This window comes from Rhinolophus hipposideros (assembly GCF_964194185.1).
Source record: "Rhinolophus hipposideros genome assembly, chromosome: 11".
Taxonomy (NCBI): Eukaryota; Metazoa; Chordata; class Mammalia; order Chiroptera; family Rhinolophidae; genus Rhinolophus; species Rhinolophus hipposideros.
Genome location: NC_138057.1, coordinates 35,430,456 through 35,456,701, shown reverse-complemented (window position 1 = coordinate 35,456,701; position 26,246 = coordinate 35,430,456). Strand labels below are relative to the sequence as shown.

At 39.7% G+C, this 26,246-nt stretch overlaps 1 protein-coding gene across 2 annotated transcripts in view; it reads right to left on the bottom strand.

Moving 5' to 3' along the window:
• The window catches only part of PGM5 (phosphoglucomutase 5), a 183,845-nt gene that overhangs the window by 49,111 nt on the left and 108,488 nt on the right, over window positions 1-26,246 (bottom strand). For both annotated transcript variants that reach the window (XM_081067433.1, XM_081067434.1), the window contains exons 8-9: window positions 11,337-11,472; window positions 1,908-2,091 (exon numbers count right to left, since the gene is read on the bottom strand). In XM_081067433.1, the coding sequence (XP_080923559.1) occupies window positions 1,908-2,091; window positions 11,337-11,472 (320 nt within the window). The remainder of the gene's footprint in view (window positions 1-1,907; window positions 2,092-11,336; window positions 11,473-26,246) is intronic.

Sequence of the window (26,246 nt, the reverse complement as noted above, 5' to 3'; positions counted from 1 at the left end):
AGTAAAAGTGTAAAGCAGTATTCAGGATCGAAGGCGAGAGGCTATGGAATAAATAAATGTCCACACTTGAGATCTAACTGAGGAATTAACCTGATGTGAATGATTAAAGAAAAGCCAAGAGAAAAAGTATCCAAATGCTGAGTGCACTGAAGAAGAAAATGGCAGAGAATTAGTGGATTTAACAGCAAAACAAATGAGCTCAACAGACATGCTTTACGTGAGTAGATATAGTCCAGAACCTCACACTGATAGGCAATCCCTTCAAAGAAGGGTTTCCAGCCTTCCTCAAGGGGGAACAGAAACCTCCCAAGGACACTTTAGAAAGCATGTATTTTACTCTTGGATTTTACGGTAACAACAACAAAATGAGCCCTGGCTTTGGGAAAAGTTTGTTTTGAGGTCCCTGTATAAAATGGAAGTGAGAATGTGGTACAAAACTAGAAGACTTAGCCAAGGTACAGAGGCTCAAAGATCCCACTGGCTGAGCTCCTGACTTCACATCTCCAGGGAATTACTGGTGTTATTTGGGAGAGAATTCAATCCAGTCGACAAAGGAAGCACTCCGAAGTGAAACAAAACAGAACTACAAAAATGTAGTGTACGCGCCCTGTGTAAAGGATAGGTAAGGGCTTTTGTGTGTTTCATTTCATTCCATTTCTAAAACAACTCAGATATTTTACAGATGAGCAAGAAACTGTGGCTCAAAGAAATCAAGCAACTTTCCCAAAGTCACAGACTTGTAAGTGGCAGAAATAGGATTCAATTCTGGGTCTTTAAGCTTCCTAACCACTATGTTCTCCACTACCCTAGACCTTTCCAGTAAGACTGTAATCAAATTATCTGGCTACAGGAAGCCTTCTAGAATGACTGACATTTTGATAGAGACGAAAAATCACCATAAAACTAAGCAGACCAGAGAGGGAATACTAAGATAGCATTGGGCTATGGAACATTTGCAAGTCCAGGAACCATAGGACAAGGAGTATGTATGAAATACTGACCAAAAAAAAAAATAGCATTACTATTTTAATAAAATACTATTATATCTAGTCCCCCAAAACTTATAGCTTCTGATTTATTTTGCTGTCTGTACTTGATGAAAAATGTATAAGAAAATAAGAACTTGGGGATTTTAGAATGGAACTCCTCTTAACATTACTTTATGCTTGGTGTTTTATTTACACTGCAAATATTAAAATATATTCTGAGATTGGTCACTATTTGCCACAGCCAATAAACAAACAAAACCAAGAAGAAAAATATTATAATAGCTTTCAACTTCTCTTACACAATTCACAAAGATGACACCATTAATAGAAGTTGTGGTTGATTTTACCAGTTATCTATGGTGATAATAATTCTGAACCATAAATAATTCTCAACCATAAATCTTCCTTCGGGGTTTTGTGGGGCAAATCTTCCCACTGTTTTTTCCCTACCAGGAGTAACAAACCCATTTGGCTAAACTTACCATTCTTCAATGACATAAGGTAATAAAAGGTGAAATATCCCTGTACCTGTGGGTCCCAAGGAAAGGGATCTTTTGCTCTTCGTAACTGATCTGAATCTGTCACCAGTAATGGCCACCACACAGAGAGCCCGCAGGCTGCAAACTTTGCAGAAAGAAATGTTGGGTCTACATCTGTTTGAGATACTGGCCCGTTAGTTACCAAGTGGAAAGAATACTGGACAGGAACTCAGGGTCCTGCATTCTAATCTACCTTCTGCCACTCACTGGGTAGGTAACGGTCACCAAGGGCTTTCCTCTCTCCTGGCTACAGCGTTCTCATCTATAAAATGAAGAGCTCAGAGTATACTCGTATCATCTCTAAACACTTTCCAGCTCTAGGACACTTTGGTACCTGGCTCTACCTGATAACCTGTTTTGGTGAGTTCCTAGCACATACCTGTTTCTTGGTCACAGTGCCGTCCACAGGGTCCACATATTCAAAGCTGTCTGTCTTCACCACACTGTAGACATGGCTTCCCACAGCAAACTGCTGGCCGATGAAGGACTTGTCTGTGACCAGGGCCTCCAGGTCTCTCATGATGTAATATGTCGTCTTAGGCTCTAGGCCCTCATAGTCAAACCTGGTAGGGGAGGGGAGGACACAGGATGAACACAAACCTAATTAGAGAGCCAGCAATTTGGGTGGACCTCTCATGGTCATCTGAATCATTGGTTTTGTTTTCATGGAAGAAATGCACAGAAAAGTACCCGCCAACTGGTCTTCCTCTTCCACCTAGCTCTTATAATCCATTCCTCATGTAGCAGCCAGAGTGAGCTTGTAAAAATCAAGTCATGTCTCTCCTTTTCTTTAAATGACTCCAAAAGCACCCATCACACTGCAAATGACTCAAAACCCTCACCCTGTAAGGTGGGAGCTGACCTACCCACCTCCTGACTTGATTTTGCCCCACTTACACCCTTGTTCACTATACTCCAGCCACACTGGCCTCTCTCCTGTCCCTACAGACGCCCTGCTCTCCCCTGCCTCTGGGACTTTGCTCTTGCTGTCTGTTCCCTTTGCCTGATATATTCTTTCCCCAGCTACTCAAATAGCTGGTATAGCTTCTTCTTTCGGTTGTCAAGCTAAGTTTCACCTACAGAAAGTGATGTTCTCTGACTGATAATCCATCTAAGATACCTTCTCTCTATTTCTCCTCCTCTATCATTACCCTTTATAGTTCCCTTTGGTAGTTACTCCAACCTGTAGTTACCTTGTTTCTGTATCTGTTTACGTATTTCTTGCCTGTTTTTGCCCAAAAGAACTGTAAGCTCCAGGAAGCCAGAGTCCTTACCTGTTTTGTTCTCTGCTGCTTCTGGTAAGTAGCAAATATTTTGTAGGTAGTGGAATGAAAGATGGGAGGAAGGGAAGGGAGGGAGGAGAGAGGAATTGAGGGAGATGAAGAGAGGAGGAAAGGAGTACAACATACCATAAAACTCTCTTGGAAACTTGGAAGTTTCACAATTGTTCCATTTTAAAAAAAAGTCCTCCCAGCCAAGATCATCAAGTTTAACAATGGAGCTAAGAGGTGATTAGGGAAAAAAAAATGACTAAAAACAACACTTATCTTATTTATTGTTGTGGGGTTTAAATACCATAAGGCATAGCAAGTAGTTGGCACAGTGCCAGACACCAGTGCCTAAAACTCTTAAAAGGAAAGTCTCCTGGGTTCTCAGATACGTCTTCAGGCTCAGTATTAGTTAAACCAAAATTATTTTATTATCTCCTCTCCACTAAGAAAACAGGCTAGAAATTGCTTTATTCCAACCTGATTTGCTGGAGGCTGAGGGAAATGTTTACCTTTCATTCTACCTTTCCTTCCTCCCTTTTTCTTTTCTGTTTTTTTTTTTTATTATATCATTATTTATTACTATCATTTCTTTTTTATTACTATTATTATTAAAAAACAACATGGTGGTCAGACACTTACAGACACCTCACAAAGTGATAACCCCAATAAGTCTAGTGCCCATCTGACACTGTACACAGTTACTATAATATTATTGACTATATTCCCTATGCTGTACTTTACATCCCCATGACTATATTTTTCAATTATAGTTGACATTCAATATTATTTTAATAGTTTCAGGTGTATAGCATAGTGGTTAGACATTTACATAATTTATAAAGTGATCCCTCCATGAGTCTATTACTCATCTGACACCACACATAGTTGTTACCCTATTATTGACTGTGTTCACCATACTTTACATCTGTGTGACTATTTTGTAACTACCAATTTGTACTTCTTAATCCCCTCACCTTTCTCACCCAGCCTCCTAACCCACCTCCTACCTAGTAACCATCAATTTCTTCTCTATATCTATGAGTCTGTTTCTGTTTTTTTGCTTGTTTGTTTTATTCTTCAGATTCCACATGTAAGTGAGATCATATGGTATTTGTCTTCCTCTGTCTGACTTATTTCACTTAGCATAATACCCTCTAGGTCCATCTATGTTGTTGCAAATGGTAAGATTTCATTCTTTTTTATGGCAGGGTAATATTCCACTGTATATATGTACCACAATGTCTTTATCTGATCGTCTATTAATGGGCATTTTGGTTACTTCCATATCTTGGCTATTGTAAATCACGCTGCAGTGAACATAGAGGTGCATATATCTTTTCAAATTAGTGTTTTGGATAAATACCCAGTAGTGGAATTGCTGGGTCATCAGGTAGTTCTATGTTTAATTTTTTGAGGAACATCCATACTGTTTTCCATAGTGGCTGCACCAATTTGCAACCCCACCAACATTGCATAAGGTTTCCCTTTTCTGACATCCTCACCAACATTTGTTGTTTGTTGATTTACTGATGGTGGCCATTCTGACAGGTGTGAGGTAATATGTCATTGTGGTTTTTATTTGCATTTCTCTGATGATTAGTGACATTGAGCATCTTTTCATATGTCTTTTGGCCATTTGTATGTCCTCTTCAAAGAAATATCTATTCAGGTCCTCTGCCCAACTGTTAATTGGATTGTGTGGGCTTTTTGGTGTTGAATTGTATGAGATTTTATAAATTTTGAATATTAACCCCTTATCAGAGGCATCATTGGCAATATCTTCTGCCATTCAATAGGATGTCTTTTGGTTTTGTTGATGGTTTCCTTTGCTGTACAAAAACTTTTTAGCGTGTTGTAGTCCCATTTGTTTATTTTTTCCTTTGTTTCCCTTGCCCCAGGATATATATCAGTAAAAATATTACTAAGGGTAATGTCTGAGAGTTTACTTCCTATATTTTCTTCTAGGAGTTCTATAGTTTCAGGTCTTACATTTAAGTATTTAACCCATTTTGAGTTTATTCTTTTATGTGGCAAAAAAAACGTGGTCCATTTTCAGTTTTTTGCATGTATCTGTCCAGTTTTCCCAGCACCATTTATTGAATAGCCTGTCTTTATCGCAATGTACAAGTATATTCTTGCCTCCTTTGTCACAGATTAAATGACCAGATAGGCTTGGATTTATTTCTGGGCTCTCTATTCTGTTCCACTGATCTGTGTTTGTTTTTAATGTCAATACCACGCTGCTTTGATTACTATGGCCTTGTAGCAAATTTGGTATCAAGTATGTTATACCTCCAGCTTTGCTCTTCTTTCTCAGGATTGCTGTGGCTATTCAGTGTCTTTTAAGGTTCCATGTAAATTTTAGGATTATTTGTTCTAGTTCTGTGAAAACTTCCATTGGTATTTTGATAGGGATTGCATTGAATCTGTATATTGCTTTGGGTAGTATGGACATTTTAATTATATGAATTCTTCCTATGAATGAGCATGGTATATGGTTCCATTTACTTGTATCTTCTTTAATATCTCTCTTCAATGTCTTATAATTTTCTGAGCACAGGTCTCTTACTTCCTTGGTTAAATTTATTCCTAGGTATTTTTTATGCAATTGTAAATGGAATTGTTTTCTTAATTTTTCTTTCTGATTGTTCATTATTGGTGTATAACAATGCAACTGATTTCTGAATATTAATTTTGTGTCCTGCTACTTTACTAAATTCATTTATCAGATCTAATAGTTTTTTGGTGGAATCTTTGGGGTACTGTCTATAGTATCATGTCATCTGCAAATAACAGTTTTACTTCTTCCTTTCTGTTTTGAATGTCTTTATTTCTCTTTCTTGTCTGATTGCTGTGGCCAGGACTTCCAGTACTATGTTGAATAAAAGGGATAAAAGTGGATATCTTTGTCTTGTTCCTGATTTAAGGGGAATGCTTTTAGCTTTTCCCCATTGAGTGTGATGTTTTCTGTGGGTTTGTCATACATGGTCTTTATTATGTTGAGCTATATTTCCTCTATTCCCACTTTGCTGAGAGTTTTTATCATAAGCAGATGCTGGATTTTGTCAAATGCTTTTTCTGCATCTATTGATATGATCATATGATTTTTATCTTTAATTTTTTTTATGTGGTGCATCACACTAATTTATTTGCATATATCGAACTAACCTTGCATCCCTGGAATAAATCCCACTTGATCACGGTGTATGATCATTTTAATGTATTGCTAAATTTGGTTTGCTAATATTTTGGTGAGGATTTTTGCATCTATATCCATCAGGGATATTTGCCTATAGTTTTCTTCTGTTTGTAATATCTTTGTCTGGTTTTGGAATCAGTGTAATGTTAGCCTCATAGAATGAGCTAGGGAGCATTCCCTCATCTTGAAGTTTTTGGAATAATTTGAGAAGAATAGGTGTTAATTCTTCTTTGAATGTTTGGTAAAATTCACTGTGAAGCCACCTGGTCCAGTATTTTTGTTTGTTGGGAGCTTGTTGATTACTGATTTGATTTCCTCAGTAGTAATCAGTCAGTTCAGATCTTCTGTTTCTTTTCGATTTAGTCTTGGTAGATTGTATGCTTCTAAGAATTTATCAATTTCTTCCAGATTGTCCAATTTGTTGGGCATATAACTATTTGTAGTATTTTCTTAAAACTTTTTGTATCTCTGTGGCATCTGTTGTCACTTCTCTTCTTTAATTTCTGGTTTTATTTTTGGGGGCCCTCTCTCTTTTTTTCTTGATGAGTCTGGTTAAGGATTTATCAATTTTGTTTATCTTTCCAAAGAACAACCTCTTGGTTTCATTGATCTTTTGTATTTTTTTAAGCCTCTATTTTGTTTATCTTTACTCTGATCTTTATTATTTCCTTTTTTCTACTCACTTTGGGCTTTGTTTGCTGTTCTTTTTCCAGTTTCTTTAGGTGCAAAGTCAGACTGTTGATTTGAAATTTTTATTGTTTCTTTAGATAGGTCTGCATTGCTATGAATTTCCCTTTTAGGACTGCTTTTGCTGTGTCCCATAGATTTTGGGTCGTTGTGTTTTCATTTTCATTTGTCTCAAGGTATCTTTTGATTTTTTCCTTGATCTCATTGTTGACCTATTCGTTATTTAGTAGCATGTTATTTAGCCTCCATGTGCTAGTGTGTTTTCCAGTTTTTTTCTTGTAATTGATTTCTAGTTTCACACGACTGTGGTCAGAGAAGATGCTTGATATAATTTTGATCTTAATTTATTAAATTTGTGGTCTAACATGTGGTCTATCTTGGAAAATGTGCCATGTGCACTTGAAAAGGAAGTATATTCAGCTGGTTCTGAGTGAAATGCTCTAAAAATATCAAATCCATTTAGTCTAGTATGTCACTTAAGGCCACTGTCTCTGAATTGATTTTCTGTCTGGAAGATCTGTCCATTGGTATCAGTGGCATGTTAAAGTGTGCCCTACTATGATGGTATTACTGTTGATCTCTGCCTTTGTGTCAGTCAGTATTTGCTTCATATATTTATGTGCCCCTGTTGGGTGCATAAATGTTTACTATGTTGGATATGTAATGTTGAACTGACCCCTTTATTATTATGTTATGTACTTCTTCGTCTCTTAGTGTAGTCTTTGTTTTAAAATCTATTTTGCTTGATATAAGTATTGCTACATCAGCTTTTTTCCCATTTCCATTTGCATGAAATATCTTTTTCCGTCTCTTTACTTTCACTTTGTGTGTGTCTTTTGATCTGAGGTGGGTCTCTTGTAGACAGCATATGCATGGGTCTTGTTTTCTTATCCATTCAATGACCTCATGTCTCTTGATTGGAGCATTTAATCCATTTACATTTAAAGTGATTACTGATAGGTACATAGATACTGCCATTTTATTATTCATTTTTTATCTTCTTTTGTTTGTTTTCCCCCTTCTTCTTCTTCTTAAGGAAATCCCTTTAACATTTCTTGTAATACTAGCTTGGTGGTAATGAATTCCGTTAGCTTTTTCTTGTCTGGGAAGCTCTTTATTTCTTCTTCCATTTTAAATGATAGCCTTCCTGGGTAGAATAGTCTTGGTTGTAGGCCCTTGCTTTTCATCACTTTGAATATTTTCTACCACTCCCTTCTGACCTGCAAGGTTTCTGTTCAGAAATCAGCTGACTCCTTTGTAAGCAACTAGTTGTCTTTCTTTTGGTGCTTTTAGGATTCTCTCTTTGTCTTTAACCTTTGCCATTTTAATTATGGTATGTCTTTGTGTGGGCCTGTTTGTGTTCATCTTGTGTTTGGGACTCTCTGCACTTCTTGGCCTTGTATGTCTACTTCCTTTTCCAAATTAGGGAAGTTTTCAGTCATTATTTCTTCAAATAGATTCTTGATCCCTTGCTCCCTCTCCTCTCCATCTGTTACTCCTGTGATGCAAATGCTGTTAAACTTGATATTGGCCCAGAGGTCCCTTAAACTATCTTTGGTTTTCTTTTTATCCTTTTTTTCTTTTTGTTGTTCCAATTGGGTGTTTTTTTGCTACCTTGTCTTCTAAATTGCTGATTAGAACTTCTGCTTCGTCTAATCTGCTGTTGATTACTTCTAGTGTATTCTTCACTTCTGACTGGTTCTTTGTAATGGTTTCTATGTCCTCCTTTATGTTTACTATCTCTTTGTTGAAGTTCTCACTAAGTTCCTTAAGCGTTCTTACAGCCATTGTTTTGAACTCTGTCTCTGGCAGGTTGGTGGTTTCCATTTTCATTTAGTTCTTTTTCTGGAATTTTCTCCTGTTCTTTTATTTGGGTCATGTTTCTTTGTTTCCTCATTCTGGCTGCCTCTCTATGTTTGCTTCTATGTATTAGGTAGATCTCCTATGTCTCTCAGTCTTTGCTGGGTGGTCTTATATAATATGTGTCCTGTGTGGTCCAATGGCACAGTCTCCCTGATTACGTATGTGTGTGTTTCAGAAGTGTCCCTTGTGTGTGTTGCATGTATTTTCCTGTGGCAGTTGAGCACTGATTGCTTTTGGCGCCTCAGTAGGTGGGATTGACTCCCAGCTTCACTGGCTGTGATGATTGGCTATGCCTACAGTGTATGAGCTGCTGTGTGAGGACCAGCCCCTTAGAGGGGGAATTCTCCCATGGCTCTAGTGCCTTTGATACTACCCTTTGGGTGTGCCACTTGTGGGGTTAATAAGGTAGTACTCTGGTGTGGTCTGAGGCTGGCCTCTGAGTGTGTTGTTTTGGGTGCTTCCTGGGAGGTGCTCCCATGCAGGCCAATTTCAGCCTTGCCTGTGACTGGCCCAGAGCTAACTAGTAGAAGCTACAAAGCTACATGCTGTTGGATGCTGCCTGTGTTGGACAGGGAAGCATGTAGGGGTGGCATTGGTGTGAACAGAGGCTGGCTGCCACCAGTATCAGGCCTGAAGCAGCTTAGCAAAATGCCCAGATCCTCCTAGGCCTGTTGTCACCTGCCGGCTGCCAGTAAGGCTCAGCCACTGAAAGAGCCTTCTTAGGTGCGTGGGCTTGACTGGTTGACCTGGTGGTGACAGTGCCCACTATGATGCCACCCGAGTTGGGCCAGGCAGGTTCCCAGGGATTCACCTTGGTGGGGCCAGTGGTTTTCACAAAGTTAATGCAGGTTCAGTTCTTGCGACAGTGCTGACCTTCTGGCCACTCTGCAAAACACTCAGAAAACACCACAGCCAGCCACCTCTCACCTTGTGCCTGCAGTTACCCAAGAGTCCCTCCTCCCACCCCAGGAAAGGCTGCAGCATGAGCTGGGGCTGACTACCTGCCACCGAAAGTTTCGCAGGCCACCACAGGGTGCCCGCTGCTGTAGAAGCCTCTTGCAGCTTGTAGGGTAGGGCTGGCCACCCAAGAACTAAGAGTGCCTTGGCCAATGCCACACTAGCTAGGCAGGGCGGGGTCCCAGAGAGTCACCAAGGTGGAGCATGTGCAGATTTTACCAGAAAAAAAATGCGTTCTCAGATTTGGCCCTCTCCTCCTTCATTTTTCTTTCTCTTTGTGATCTTTTTGGATAAAAATCTGAAACATAATTCAATGTCCAACAAGAATTCTAATCTCCATTGCATTATATTCTCTAATATGGTATTTGTTATGAAAAATGCAATTATCCTGTAAGCTCCTGGCCACAAAAACTGAACTATATTATAAATACACTTATCATAACACTTCAAAACACTGGCAGAAAGCTATATAATCATTCCACAAATTATGAGAAAGACATCCCTGATTCAAAGCGATCTCACTAAGCCAGAAGTTGGCAATCATAATATATTTTATCAGGTTGAACTTTTAAAAACAGCTTTATGCAACAAAGGATTTGCTGTTCCAATTAGCCCCTTGGTATGCCAAAAAAAGCTCCCAAGAAGCAGGATTTGTTGGCACTTGTTAGAAATACTAGTGTATAAAACAAGTTCCCACCTGCCTTGAGAGTCCTTATTTTATGATAAGTGAATAATTTGAGATAGTTTGTACGCTCTTGTATCTTTAGCTTTCATGACTAAACAGCAACTAAGAATATTATGTCGTCTATATTTCCCAGAGAATTGCAGTCTTTTATTTTAATGAGTAAAACCATAGGCTTCCTTATTCTCTGATATTTATCAACAACAAAAAAAAGACCTCTTAAGACAAGAAACAATCACCTTATAAGGGAAATCTAAAGCTTTATTTCTGTTCCTCAAGCTCTTGAAACACAACCAAAGATCCAAAATAGTTGGCTATTCATAAGCAAAGCAAATGAAACGCAATCTCTGTTTTTAACACAGAGAGCCTCTAAGACTACCCAAGGATTCCCTTGCCTGCCCCATCCCATATTCTTTCCTAAAATCCTTTCCTACCACTGTTCTCCTTAACCACAGCTTGGTCCTAGGAACACACATCTGGCATATCTAGGTACACACATCTAGCAGGCAACATGCAGCCAGAAGTTTCTGCCCACTCACTTATTTGAAGAAAAGAAAAGTGATAGAGACTCCCAACCCTAAGCTCTTAACCTCTGACTTTTCCACTTTCTCCTTTCCAGGGTAATATTTCCTTTTTTTGTACCTCCTTTCATGGGGACAAAACTTTAGCAAAATCTGGGGCTCATGAATCATGTGGCCCCTTTAGAGCGTGCCAGCTCAGGCATTTTGGACATTGTTTGAACCATTAGGGGGGAGGTAAGACAAAGTTAGGGGAGATGATTACAAAAGCACCCCAATCTGTTGTAGCCTCTGTCTCTGTCCCCCTTCCTTGGTAATTATGAACCAACAAGGAAAGCCTCTGGTTTTACTGCACAACTCGTGGGTAGCAAAGAACCTTTCAAGGTTCTGCAATTCAGATTCCCTCTTGAGATGACTGCCCACCTTATAGGCACTGATGGGGAGATTACAAAAGGAGGTCACTTGCAGAGGGGAAATCTGTGTCTTCCAGTTTGGTGGTCCTTGCCGCCACCCCCCAATCACCTATCAGGGGTTATCTAGCTCCAGCATCTGTGTTCTAGCCCACCTGTTTTAGAAACCTTCCCTAAGAGTAGTTTCCCAGGATCCATAGAGAGACCTTTACCCTTCTCACCTGCAGTAGTAGTGGCGGCCAAATTTGGCCCAGTGATCTCGGACAATTTCCTCCACACTCTGCTTCCGGGCAGCAATAATGGAGAGCCAGACCAAGACAGCCCAAAGGCCATCTTTCTCCCGGAGGTGATCGGAGCCTAAAGGAGAAAGAAATATTCTGCTGAGGATTTGTTCCTGGGGGAAAACTAGAAGCTAAATGAACTATGACGACCAGGTAGCAATTGAGTGTTATATTGAAATGGTTGGATATATTTATTCATTGTGTTAAATATATGTCCCATAATATACTTACATTTCCAAAAACAAGTAACCAAAATTCAGATAGTACAAAATAATATCAAAAAATAAAATAAAATCCTATAAACTCTTGAAGCGACGAAAGAGCCAAATTGATATCACATTTACCCAATGGAATCATTCATTCAGTAGATAGTTGGTGATCCTTATAATATACCAAACATTGGTCTAGGTCCTAGGGATACATCAGTGAAAAAGATAGCTCTTTTCTCATAAAGCTTAAATTCAAGTAGGTGTAAAACATCAACAACTGAAGAGTAGACAAATTAAAGAACAAGATGCATCAAGTAAGCACAAGGGCTATATAAAAAGTTAACTGGGTGACGATGTCACAGAGTGTGACAGCGGCAAAGACTGCTTTACCTAGAGTAGTGCATTTTACCTAGAGTAGGGTTGAATGGTGGCTCCCTAAAAGATATGTCTACCCATAACCTGTGACTGTGAAACAGTCTTGCAAATATAATTAAGTTAAGGATCTTGAGATGAGATCATCCTGGACTACCAGATGGGCCCTAAATCCAATGACAAATGTTCTTAGAAGAAGAGGGGACACAGAGAGGAGAAATACAAAGGAGCAGGTTATGTGAAGACAGAGGTAGAGATTGAAATTAAGCATCCACAAGCCACAGAATGCATGGAGCCACCAGAAATTGAAAGAGGCAGGGAAGGATTCTCCCCTAGAGCCTTCAGAGGGAACATGGCCCTGATAACAACTTGATTTTGGACTTCCGGCCTCCAGAACTATGAGAGAATACGTTTCTGTTGTTTTAAGCCACCAAGTTTGTGGTAATTTGTTATGGCAGCCTTAGAAAACTAATACAGGTAGGCAGGGACAGCCCCATTGAGGTGAAGACATCTGGGTTTACAAATGAGAAGGAGTCAGCCATGCCAAGATCTTGGAACAAAACATTTTAAGTGGAGAGATAGCAACCACAAAGTCCTTGAGGCAGGAATAACCTTGGAAGTTTCATCCTATAGCTATTTATATAGAAAGATGCACTTCATATTGTGGCTATCACAAGAATGAAGAATAAAGTCTAAACAGGTAGCTTCCTGTACAAAAAAGAACCCAGAAGAATGTTTTATAGGTGCATTTAAGCATCTGCCTGTTGGCCAATTGTAAGATTACTCTGACGTGAATAAAGCCCTAGGTACAAAGGAACATGTATTGTAAGAAACGTGGTATAGTGGCGAAGGTGCTGAGAATGGTTTGGAACTAAGATTTTAAACCAAAGGCTGCTTCTTCCCAGGTGTGAGAAGTTACAGCCAACGTGTTAATATTTCTGAGCCCCAACTTCTGATCTGTAAAATGAGGATACCATCACCCAGCTTGTGGGGTTGTTGTATAAATTTAATCAAGTTCAGAGGGCAGGCTCTCAAATCAAATTTTTCATGTTCCAATTCTGGCTCAGCCACCTACCTTTGTGTGACTTGCTGTCCTTGCCTGCAACATAGGGACAATAATGGGTCTTACTCCACGGGGTGAGTGTCAGGAGGGAGAGACCAAACAGGCCTCGATATTTAGAGCAGTGACTGGGACGTCACAACTGGCTGCTGTTGCTGATGACCTTGTTGTTGGTAGTTCACATAGAGCACCAACACGATGCTGATTCCTCAGTACATACACTGAGGCAAACCATTCTCAGTTATTCATATAATTTAACCCTCTGTCTCTTGCAACAGCAATGTCTTAAAAAGGGGACTAGGACCAGGGGATGGACCATTTCTTCTTGCAATAGAGCAATGAGAATGGACAACAGTGCTCTTGGGTTTCAGGGCTCTGAAACATTGGTAGAAAATCAAAAAGGGAAACCCCACCGTTACAGAGCTGCTTCAACCTTGAAAATGCTGAAACAATACCTTAATTAAGTTAAACATCTTTAATAACTTCTCAGTGAAGCTAGGAACTATTGACCCTTCTTGTTACATTTATAGTGTTAAATGTTTTCCTCAAAAACCAAACAAAAGAAAACCATACAACCTTGAGAGGGCAGCAGAAATATTTGAAAGGAAAAAGGATCAGTCTTTAGTTTTTCCTACACACCGGTCCGTGGTCTGCTAACGACATTTAGATGTCTGGTTGCAGCTGCCTTTAGGTGAGGAAGACCCTGGATTTTAATCATCACACCGTGGAGTGACTCTAGTCTCCTCCTAGTGAACTCCTCACACTGCTACAAAAATGGAAGGAGTTTGGAAGACGCGGGGTTAGCTCCACAGCCAAGTGCGAAAGAAAAAATAAAACATCTAGGAAACCTTGCCCAGTGAAATAATTTTAAAACTTTTTGTCCTTTTATAGCTAAAAAAAAAAAAAAAAATCACTTTTATTTACTGGCCAGAGAAAAATACCCTGTTGTTCTAAAACATGGGCTTTGCATACCTTGCGTCTCCAGCTGGATTACATTACATGGAGATAGAGCCATTAGATACTATTAACTCTGTGAACTAAGATGTCATAATTTAGCAGTAGAGAGACATAAAGTTCTTTTAGCAAGATTAAAACACACACACACACACACACACACACACACACACACATACCCCTCAGCCATTCATAGCCGATTGCAGAGCAGACTGTGAGTTGTCTTGGATGTACATGCCTACAAGTTACACATCTGTCAAAATTCATAAGGAGCCAAGGATGAAGTAAAATTGTGTTCTTTACAGATCGCTGAGGTGGGGACCGAGACACTGACGATGCTGCCCTCATACAGATGTTCCCACTGGACGCTCACAGTGTGCTTTGGGGGCAGCTACACCAAACTATTAACAATTACTCTCTGTGAAGTGGGAGAATCATAGCTGGTTTTCTTCTTCTTTTGCGGTATTTGCACAATAAACGTGTACTATTTTAATAAGAAGAAAAAAATACATTTTTAAGGTACCCATGGTATGTAGAAATTCACAGTTGAAAACATTAAATTCCATTTACCCAGAGCGAGTCGGGATACTAACGGGATCAATACCACTTAAGTACAGGTGATGAACTTCGAGCCTGTGGATCATCCCATTTCTCAGACTGAGTAATAGTTTTTAAGAGCATGGAGATTGAATGTGACCCCCACCCTTGTGGTCTCAGGATTAGGATCAGGGATGTCCTTCGGGACCTGACAGAAAGTGAGGATGGAGAAGGAAGGAGGTCCACTGCTGAGCTGTCAACATTGGGCTTGGGGGAAACCTGTCTTGGGAAACGGGGTTTGCCTGCCTCACAGAGAGACCCCACTAGGAAGGACAAAGCTTCAGATGCACCCTGTGGCCATTTCTACTGTTGCTGACCACATGTGCAGAGGGGCTCACCCAGCCTGCATTTCACCCCTTTTTTTCCCAGGCAAAATCCCAACATTCTGTGAACAGTTAAAGAGTTGTTTGGGAAAAAAAGCAAATGAGATATTTCTTTACTTCCTCACTTCACATGTTCACATCTGCTCTGTCTTTAAAACATGAGATCCCAGAAACAAAAAAATTCTTATACTGGAACATTTATACACATTATTGCCAGTACAATTTTTTTAAGACTATTTTTTTAGAGCAGCGTTAGCTCCATAGCAAAACTGAACAAAAAGTACCAGCAGTTAGCCTATATTTCCTGTCCCCACATAAATACTACCCTCCCCCATATTCAACATCCCCCACCAGAGTGGGACATTTGTTACAACTGAGCAACCGACATTGATTGATACATCATTATCACTCAAAGTCCATAGTTTATGTTAGGGTTCACTCTTGGTAGTGCACATTCTATGGGTTTCGACAAGTGTATAATGGCATTATTATAGTATCATACAGAAGAGTTTTACTGCCTTAAAAGTCCTGTGTCTGGCCTATTCATCCTCCTTCCCTCCTAGCCCCTGGCAACCACTAATCTTCTCACCATTCTTCATGGGTTTGCCTTTTCCAGATTATCATATAGTTGAACTCATACAGCATGGAGCCTTTTCAGTTTCACATCTTTCACTTAGTCATATGCATTTAAAGTTCTTCCATGAATTTTCATGGCTTCATAGCTCATTTCATTTTAGCAATGAATAATACCAGCACAACTTTTGAAGCTTGCTTCCTCTGGGTTGCTGGCTGGTGGTGCAGCCAGAGCTTGCCACCTGGTTGATAACACTGCAAGGAGCTTTTACCCATATTCCCAAAGCTTGGAAGTACCATGCACTTTGCCTTCTTCCATCCAGGCCAGCCCAGCCCAGCCCAGCCTGATGCAGCTGTCCCCTATCCAGATGCTAGAAAGAGGGCACTCAGCTCGTCCCTGCCATGATTCCAGCAAAAATCGGTACAAAAAAGAGGGAGTATTGTTCTCTCATCAGAAACATCTCTATTCTCCCTCTACCCTCCCTTTTAAAGCTTTGAATTTTCTCAAGCTTTAAAATCATACTACCCTCCCTTTTAAAGCTTTGAATTTTCTCAAGCTTTAAAATCATACTACTTTGACGGAGGCATTACACTAGTCAGTATAGTGACCTCACAGAAGAAAAGGGGAAAATAAAGATAGTACGCAAACTTCTCAAAGGAATTTTCTTCCAATGAAAATCTCAGCGTGGGCAAATCAGCTCAATAAAACATCACATATGTTACTACTAACATATCAAGTCTTAGCAGACAGTTCAGAAAAGTCTGAATCTGTCAATTAAGAAAATATAAATCACTTTGGACCAGTTGCTGACTCCAAGATGAAACGTAGGTTAGTCATTCTCAGCTCAGGCTGCACGTTAGAACCACCTAAAGAACTTATAAATAGATACCAATGCTCAGAACTTTTGGCAATAGGACCCAAGCATCAGTAATTTTTCCTTTTTTTAAGCTCCTTGGGTGATTCTCATGGACAGCCAGGGTTGAGAGCCGCTGCTTAAGGTGAAGGGTATTCAAAATAGTCCTATGTTGGGGGCAGATCACTTAGATGTAGTGAGTTAGGCCTCTTTCTCTTTTGGTTTAAATTTGGTGTTGAAGAAATTAGCCATGGGTCTCTAGTTCAGTGGATGCCCCTGGCCTTGCTCAGGAGGGTGGCTCTCGCTGAAGTCAGGTTCAGTGTTACCATTTCTCCCTGCACTGTTGTCTGGAAAACTTGTGAAGGTTTTGTCAACTTTGGGGCAACCAACTCACCATGATCTACCTGGAACTTTCACAGTTTTAGCATGAAATGTCCCATATCCTGGAAAACCTCAGTCCCAGGCAAACCAGGATGGTAGGTCATCTAATAAGAAAGGCCACTCACTCAAAAAGGTTCCTGATAGTATTTAGGATATGTGCATATTTGGCACATAACCTTAGCACACACATTTCCTGGAGCCAGAAATGACAGGGGATATATACATGTGTATATATATATTTGCTATTGAAGCAGAACTGCAAAGCGAGATAAATTCCATTCTTGGAAGAATAACAGTAAAGCGCCAGTCACTAAACTCATTTTAAACATCTATTACCTAATTTTCATAATTTGATAGCTCCTTTTTACAGATAAGAGATTGAGGTGAGGTCATTTGTAAGAGGTCACACAGTGATGAAGTAGTAAAAAGAAGATTCAACCTGGGCAGTTTGGCTGGGACTTCTCTACTACTAGAATCGCCAGATAATGACAGTGGGTCTTGGGAATTGCAACAAAGCAGATAAAATGCCTCACGTGGTTAGGGCTGATGCAGCCCTTCTGAGGATTTGGGTAATGAATTTGCGCTTCTTCCTTCTCACATTAGACATGCAGGAAAAGTTGCCAAATTTCCCTTTACTTCTCCTCTCATATCAATTGACCCTTTTAATTTGCAAATGAAGTTTTCGTTAATTTTCCGTGAAAATCTTCCCATCCTCTTTTTATCCACTCCAGACAAGGATTTGTCTTTTAAAAATAGTAGAGTTTTGAGGGGAAATGGGGAGACATGCCTTACAGATGAATCCAAGATTAGAGAACATGCTACAGAATTGTGACAGGTTTTTTTTTTTCTTTTTTTTCCATGTCTCAAACTGCCTAATTCAGCTTTTTAAATCTAGCCAAGCAGCAAGACTCATGGAAAAATTGTCACTTTTCCATGCTTAAAAATAAATACTTTTTTAAAAAAATGCACTAAAATGTTCACCTATTGGAGAACAAAACTCTGGTGCATATAAGCAGATCACAGCCCGCTGTCAGCTCAGAAAGGTTTGTTTGCTGCTCAGAAAAGCAGTAACTGACAGATGTGGCTCATCCTGTGCTGTGAGCAACATGGCTACCAATAATAATACTCTGCAACAATAAATTTGATGGCAACCATCATGATGATGATGACGATGACGATGATTGACACAGACATGCTGTGGCTTTTGGCTAACAGCCTGACCATACCAATACCCTATAAACTCCCTGAGGGAAGGGCCTCTCTCTGAAATTACTCGTCACTCTGTCCTGGCCCTGACTCACAAGAGGTGTGCAGTAAATGTTCACTGAATGAATAAATGAATTACTGAGTGAAACTCTAGTATAACATTTGATATAACTCATCAGAGTCATTCCTCACTAAAAGGAGCTAACTAGCAGCAACCTGGAACCATTCCATTGGAAAACACTTTACAGATCATCTCACTGAACAGATTCATCTTATAAATGAGGAAATTGAGGCCCAGAGAAGATAGGCCATCTGTGCAAGGAAGTTGAGCCACAAAGATGGGGAGTCAAGATTGGGGCCAAGTCTGTCAATTCCTGGTGCTGTGCTGTTTACGTACCATTCCCCGAAGTTCCCTGGCATTCATTCCCCACCTAAAGTAATAACCAGATGGGAGAAAATGACCTGTTGTCATTTCCTTAAATAGGGGCAGCTGAGTACTGTGGCACGAGTGAGAGTCTGTTTGAATCCTGGCTCTGGCATTGTGATGTGGGCCTATGGCTTGACGTTCCTTACTAAGCCTCAGTTGCCTTATCTGTAAAATGAGGGTCAGTATGGTCCCTACTTCAGTTCATTGAAATAATGCACAGGAGGCCCTAAGCATTGTATCTGCATGCCCTAAGGCAGTCAAGCCATCTACCCCAGAGGAGGGGAAAACAGCCAGCCAGCTGACACACCTCTCTCACACGAGCACGCGAGCACAAGAAGGTAAGGGACAGTGGGACTTTCTAACTCATATATCCCATCCCATTTCTTTGTCACCTCTACTGATGGGAGCAACACAGTAGAGGTGAATTCTTCCTTGACAGGACATGAGCTGTATCAGAAATCCCTCCAGTGGCCGGCATGACACGCCTGCTTTACAAGGTTGGTGATCTGTCACTCTGTAGTCATTATACTTTATTCTCAGTGAGGCCACCTAGCAACTATCAGAGAGCAGGTAGAGACGCCTCGAAGCACAACTTTAGGGATGAATATTAAATACCAAGGGATGGCACCCTTATTGAAAGTCTCTTAGCAGGCACTGCGAAAAGAAACACTTAATCTGTTTGGGATCCTTCAGTCTGTGGCTAAGGGCCATGATTTCCCAGGAATCCCAGTCCTAGAATGCACTGCTAAGTGTGGACATCGCCTCAGAGGCTCAATTCCTTTGTTTCTGCTCCACACTTAGGTATCACACTACACTCCCTCTTGCTACTTCTCATCAGCTTAGAGGATGAATTGAAGGATCAATGGAACTGGAACTGTGGAGACCGCAAGAAAAGGATCCTATGGGATGAAGACATTCTTCCCACTCCAGGAGGGAACTCTGTTTCCCAGCACCATGTTTGATAGTTTGTAAAGGGTCCAGAAGGGAGTTTCAGCTTTCGGACTTTACAAGGCTGCATTTGGGGATGTCAATCACAGCACCTCTGTGCTCTGGTCCAGCCTAGATTGAATTGCACATGTGCACACAGCCTGTTGCAACTAGCCCAGCAGTGAAACTGCTCTCCTAGCACTGCTAATGCTGTCATCACAGCCCCCTCACATCACATCTGCTACCCAGCCAAATTTACACAAACTGGCCACAAATAAGTGCGGAAGAACCTCAATAATCTGAAATTCACAGATCTATAGGCCTTTTTCTCTAGAGACTTGGACAGATGTGGAAATAGCCGAATGTAGAGTTAATGAGCACCTAGATGGGGAACTAAGGTTTTCCTTTCTTTCACCTTTTTAAAAGTATATGCTATTAAACAAAACAATGGTATAAATAAGAGGGAGCTAAATCTATTCAATATTTGTTCAACAGCACGACTGTGAACCCAATCTTGAGCTAGGCTGGACATAGTTCATGTGTGAAATATAAATGAAGGAAGAGGCATGGCCCTGAAAGTGTCATAAACTGTATAACTATTAGGGGATGTAAAATGTCATTCATAAAATAACCAGAATAAGTCAGTAACACAAACCATAAGACAATAGAGCAGAGAATATCTAGGACAAAGGCCATCAGAATTTAGCACATACAAAAGATCCCTAGCTCACTGTTGAATGTGGCTATTTACAGGTAATTGTTAGCAATCCCACACAAGAAATAAACAAGTTAATAAAATAAGTTACAAATACTTGACAGTATTTGACATTTATAATCTGTTCATTCATGCAGTTTTGGGGAAAGAGTCTTTCTAGAAATGCTTTGTTAGAGATTAATTTGTGTTGATAGTTATATGACAATTAAAACTAAGCTTTATTTTAAAATTTTGTATAATTCTGATTTTACTATATTTCATAATATCACTCCTCACCCCTTCCAACTGGTGTATATTTGTGTGGTATTGTTTTTATGAATCCTCCCAAATCTTGGGATACCCTAATGCCCAGATCTCCAGAAATATATTCACTCAAGAATGATAAAAATATAACTACTAATAATGCAAAGAAGAAATACCAAAATAAGAAGTCTTTGTTTCTTCCTTCCTTCTTTCTTTTCATTCATCCATCCATCCATCCTTCTATTCTTTTGTCCATCTTTCTATCCTTCCATCCATCCTACAAACACTTACTCAAGGCCTACCATATATCAGAGAAACAAAGCTGAAAGAGATAGCCATGGCCTCTGTTCTCAGGGCATTTGCAATTTCTGCATGGCAAGCAGAGGGATCCGGCAAATCTCAAGAGACTAGAAAGATACTCGAGATTTCCTGTGACATGGAATACACGTGTTCTGGGCCTCTTCTTTTTGTGCTAGAAACTGATGTACAAATAGCTAACTTCAAGAGCACCAGGCTGTACTCCGGAGTTCACAGTGGAAAAGTTGGTGTGACAATGATGGACAAGTCATGTTGGTACGAGGACACCTGGATTCAATTCCAAATGTCCAGAAAGAGAGGGATGTATACAAAAGGCTTTAGCAATGCCCAGGTATATACTAAGTGCTCATTTAAAAAGATAACTATGATTATTGCGAAAAACTCAACAGAGAGCACATTCTTAGAAACAATAAAAATTGTTATATTGCCTGATTCTATTTAACAAATTTGTATGGCTATTGACATTAGCTTTCTAAAAATACATAATAAAAGTAATAGTAATACTCAAGATGGTCAAGCTTGGAGCTCTTCTAGGTATTCAGAAACAGAGCAATTCTTTGGTGTTACCTATAACAGGACAAGCTCTGAGCTGTGACAAGTGATACACTCCCCAAACGGTATGACTTCTTAGAAAACTAATGACAATGATGGGAACCAGTAGCACATCATCAACAAATGCCAAAAAAACTTCAGGGTTTTTGGTTTAGATCTTAGTTTTAGTATTTCAGTATATCCCCTTTTGTGTACAGGAATAGGTCTAGATTTCTTCAAACTTAGAACTTTAGAAAAGTAGCCACAATGCCACTGAGGTGAACCGTTTTCTTCCATTGAAATCTGAGGATTTATAAAGTGTTCTCTTCCCTCTCCGTAGAGCAGTGTTCCAGGACCCTTCCTAGGAAGTGGGTGCATACCTGGTCCCAGCACAAAAGATTATTTAGCTTCTCAAATGACCTTGGTTTTCTGGCAAAGCAATAAATGCAGATTTCCTATCGTCTAGGGCCTGGGCTTTTCCATAGGACGGAAGCCTGAACTTTGATCCTGTCACCAGCTTGTTACCTTGGAATGACCTGGGTGCTCAAGAGGCCAGCAAGGGGACTTTCCACCCAGGATCTATCCTGCTCATCCCAGACAAAAAGCCTGGCATTCTTGAGTCTGAGGTAGATCTGTAATTTCAAACTTTCCTGGCACTAAACTATGCATTCCTAGTTGGTACACAGCTCCATGCCTCAGGGATACTGAACAAGGCCTCCACTTGAGGTTAAATTTGAGAAGCATCTCCCCAGTCTCAGGTCTAAAACCTTTCCGTATCTCCACTTTCTCCTCCATTAATTAGGTAAATTACCTGATTCTGAAAACCACATCCCAAGGTAAAAAGGAAGCTCTTGTGACCAGTTGACTTTTACAGGTTGGAAGTGAAGGTCAGAGAGGCCACATGGCTTGTCCATAAGTGGAAGGCAAGGGCCTTGAATGTAATCTTAGCCTCACATTCCTGGGCCTCTAGACTTCCTGGACCACACTTGGTGTGGTATCTCAGGCAGAAGACCTGTCTTTTAGTTCCACTGTAATCTAATTCAAGTGGAGGCCTTTTCCAGGCTCTGGAGCCCTGGGTGAGTCACATAACTACTTCTTGGGTTCAGGAGCTTCATCTGTCAAATCAGGCTAGCGTCACCTGAAACTGAAGAATGATGGAGGACGCAATACCTTTAAGGCACTATATACTGAAAAATCTTTTGTGCTCCTTGAAAGGAAAGTGATAGACAAATATAACAGTGAGAGATTTTTCAAATTCCCTTCTGGTCTAGCTTACATGTTTCAATCTGCATAACTGTATGAAAGCAAAGCTTACTGAAAAGTGTCTGCAAGGGGACCTCCCTCCTATACAGACCACGGTTTCCTATTTCCAGTTGAGTCAAGTCCCACTGTCTAAGCTGGGCAGGCAAAGGTCTTCAAAAATTGGCCCCTCCTCACTCATATTTCCAGTCCTGTTGCATGATTCTCCCTTTCCTACCCTACCCTATGCATCAGAGGTGAGTAAACTTCAGCCCATGGGCCAAATTTGGACTGAGGCCTATGTATGTAATTAAATTTTCATTGGAACACAGCATTCTCTTTTGTTTATGTATTGTTTATGGCTGCTTTTGTGCCACAGTGGTAGGTTGAACTGAGTAATTGTGAAAGAGACAGTATGCAGCCTCTGAGTCTGCAAAGCACAAAATATTTACTATTTGGCACTTTGCAGAAAAAGTTTGCCAACCACTGCTATACGTCAGTCTTTTTTAGACCTTTCTGCCCATGACCCAAACACATACATATTGCCATGAGCACTATGTTATTCTGAGAACTATGTGCATGTAAATTTGCACATAGATACCCATGTGCAAATTTACATGCACATAGTTCTCAAAATAACATTTACCTTTACTAAACACAATGCATTCTGATCGTTCTTAGTCTATTACATTTTTTTAAGAGCTGTTCATGATACTACACTAATCTCATAACCTCACATGAGTCTTGATTTATATTTGGAAAACACCGCTCTAGACAAACTGAACAACTGGCTACTCACAACACATGTCCCCTGCTTCTCCCACCACTGTGCCTTTCTTGACATTTCTCCCTCCATCTGACAAGGCCCTGTCCTTTCATCTCTATGTGCACAAATGATTACCATTCTTTAAGAACTAGGCCAACTTCCACCTCTTTCATGAAGTCTGCTTTGAACTTCCAGGCCCAAAGCATTTTCTCCTTTTCTCATTTCCCATCGTATTTTGTCTATTCCTCTATTGTGGAACTTTAAAGTTTCTGCTTTGTCGAAGAGTCACCTTGCACCTTTCTAATTATGTACCCTAAAGGTCTTGAGTTTCTTAAGAGTATGGTCTTAAGCATTTTGCATTCTATATACCACATAATACAGTGCAATGCATAATATAAGTACTTCATACATGTTTATCAAATTGAAGTAAGCAAATATTTATTACTAAGGGTATAAATGTAATACCTGGATTTATCCTTTGATTTTAAAGACTATAATTATGTGGTAGATTAGAAGCACTCAATAAATGCTTATAAAGACAGAGAGAGAAGAGAGATAACCTGGACTTACCAGTTCCATTCCAGTTGTTAAATTTGTGTTATTTGAATAACCAGAAGGTAGAATTATTATATACAATGTAGAATCAATGAGTGTTTGAGTCAGTCACTGGTTTAGACCCCAAGAACACAAACGGAGAAGGAAAGTGTTCCATTTGTTAGGACCTTAGCAGAGAAAAGCTGTAACAGTTTTAACTGTCCTAAGTAGAGCTGCCGTCTATACATTCTGAATTCACACAGTAGTACTTGAGAGTGCTTGGCCTGCTTGCTCTTTTTCCAAGGAAACAAAGATGCATGCCATCCTGCTTTCACCATTGATGGTAATGCTACTAGAATCTAACTTTGGTAAAAGGAGAAAATTCCCCAGGAGGAATGTGCTTCAGGAACCCCAACATAACCTGAAATTCTGTCATTATGACCAGCTACAGTGGTTTTACTGCAATCTATTTAAGCCAAACAGTACTTATTTCAAACAGAAATTCAAGAATGGTTTGATATCAGTAAATTGATCATAATATTTCATTACATTCACAGAATAAAGGAGAAAAATATATACTAACATATCATTAGATTCTGAAAAGGCATTTCATAAATCTAACAGCCATTTCTAATAAGGTTCTAAGTAAAGGGAGAATAGGGGGAAAATCTACAAAAAAGGATAGATTTTACCAATGTTTAAAAGCAATCATCAAAATTGATGATAAAATATTAAATCCATTTCCATTACAATCATGAACTATTACAATTATTATTAAATATTACTTGGAAGACTAATACAATAAGAATATGAAATAAATGATATAAATGTTAGAAAAGCAAACAAAAAAAGTCTTTCAGTCATAGATTATGTGATTGTACACCTAAAAAAATCCTAAGAGAATGTAGAGTTTTTAGAAAAGAAAATGCTATAATTAATAATAGCATATGCTGAGGTGGATGTGAACCAGATAAAAGGCATATTAATAAATAACTTCTCTTCATATAAGCACTAAACGAATTAGAAAAGGTAATGAGGACATCAACATTAAAATCAAAGCTGTTACAAGCTCTACAGCACATATAACCCCGGTCTCTTTAATGAGTAAGTTAGAAAGAGAAAATGTGGAGGAGAAAAATGCAGATTGAAAGAGCCTTAAGAGATATAAACCAGTTATAATGTAAGACCGTTTGGATTCTAATCGGAAAAGATAAACAATTAACTTGTGTGGGGGGGGGGGAGAATAGGAGAAATTCAGAAATTACTTTTGCAGTTCCACTTCTGCATTTCTGTATAAGATATAGAAATCTGCAAGAGACTTTTACTCCAATCCCGGTAATAATAAAAGGCCAAGAAACCTAAAAAAAAAAAATCGTAACTTATCTTGAACTCATTAGCGATCTGAAATCACAAGGCAATAAATTAAATTACGTAGTGAGAAGCCCGTCCAAGGAGAGAAAGGACACAAAACCGTCGCACTTTTATCAGAGAACAGGAGACAGAGGATGCTTCTATATATGTTAATGATAAGAAGTTAATAATAATAGTTTTAGAAAGTCTTAAAGGCCAACTATAGCGTATAATGTTGTTTAAAATTGCTTGGAGTATCAGCAATCCCTCTCCTGGGTATCTACCCCAAAGAATTTGAAATCATGTATACATAAAGACACGTGTGCTCCAATGTTCATTGCAGCTTTGTTTACGGTGGCCAACACATGGAAACAACCAAAATGTCCTTCGATAGATGAATGGATAAAGAAGTTGTGGTACATATACACAATGGAATACTATTCGGCGTTAAGGAAAGATGGTATAGGAACATTTGTGACAACATGGGTGGATCTTGAGAGTATGATGCTAAGCGAAATAAGTCAGACAGAAAAAGCAGAGAACCATATGATTTCACTGATATGTGGTATATAAATCAAAAACAAGATAAACAAATGAGAAACAAAAACTCATAGACACAGACAATAGTTTAGTGGTTACCAGAGGGTAAGGGGGATGGGGGGTGGCAGATGAGGGTAAGGGGGATCAAATATATGGTGATGGAAGGAGAACTGACTCTGGGTGGTGAACACACAATGGGATTTATAGATGATGTAATACAGAATTGTACACCTGAAATTATGTAATTTCATTAACAATTGTCACCCCAATAAATAAATTAAAAAAAAATTGCTTGGAGTCTCAAATACAAGGGACACACTTCCAAGTTACTCCCACAGGCCTCTACAGGGCGCTCACAAGAAACAAACAGGGCAACTTGGTGGTGCTGGTGGGGCAGGAGATGACCGACTGGCTGCTGAGAGGCAAGCATGAAGGCCTTCCAGTTCCCCAAAACTTTCTTTCAAGGACACAAAAGCCTTAAGCTCCTGGATGTAGGAGCAGCAAACCACCCCCTCTCAATGGCCCAGGCAAAGGTCCACTACTACCGGAATAGGGGTTGGAGTAAAAACCTCTGCCCCTGGAGAAAGGGGAGGAAACCTTCTTGGGCCCAGAACTCCACACCAATACTAAGCAGAGGTCTGTTGCAACTGGAGAAAGGTCAAGTACCTGGTGTTAGAAGTCTATTTTGTATTACAGACATGCTGTAACTGCTGGAAGCTGTGAATGAAACA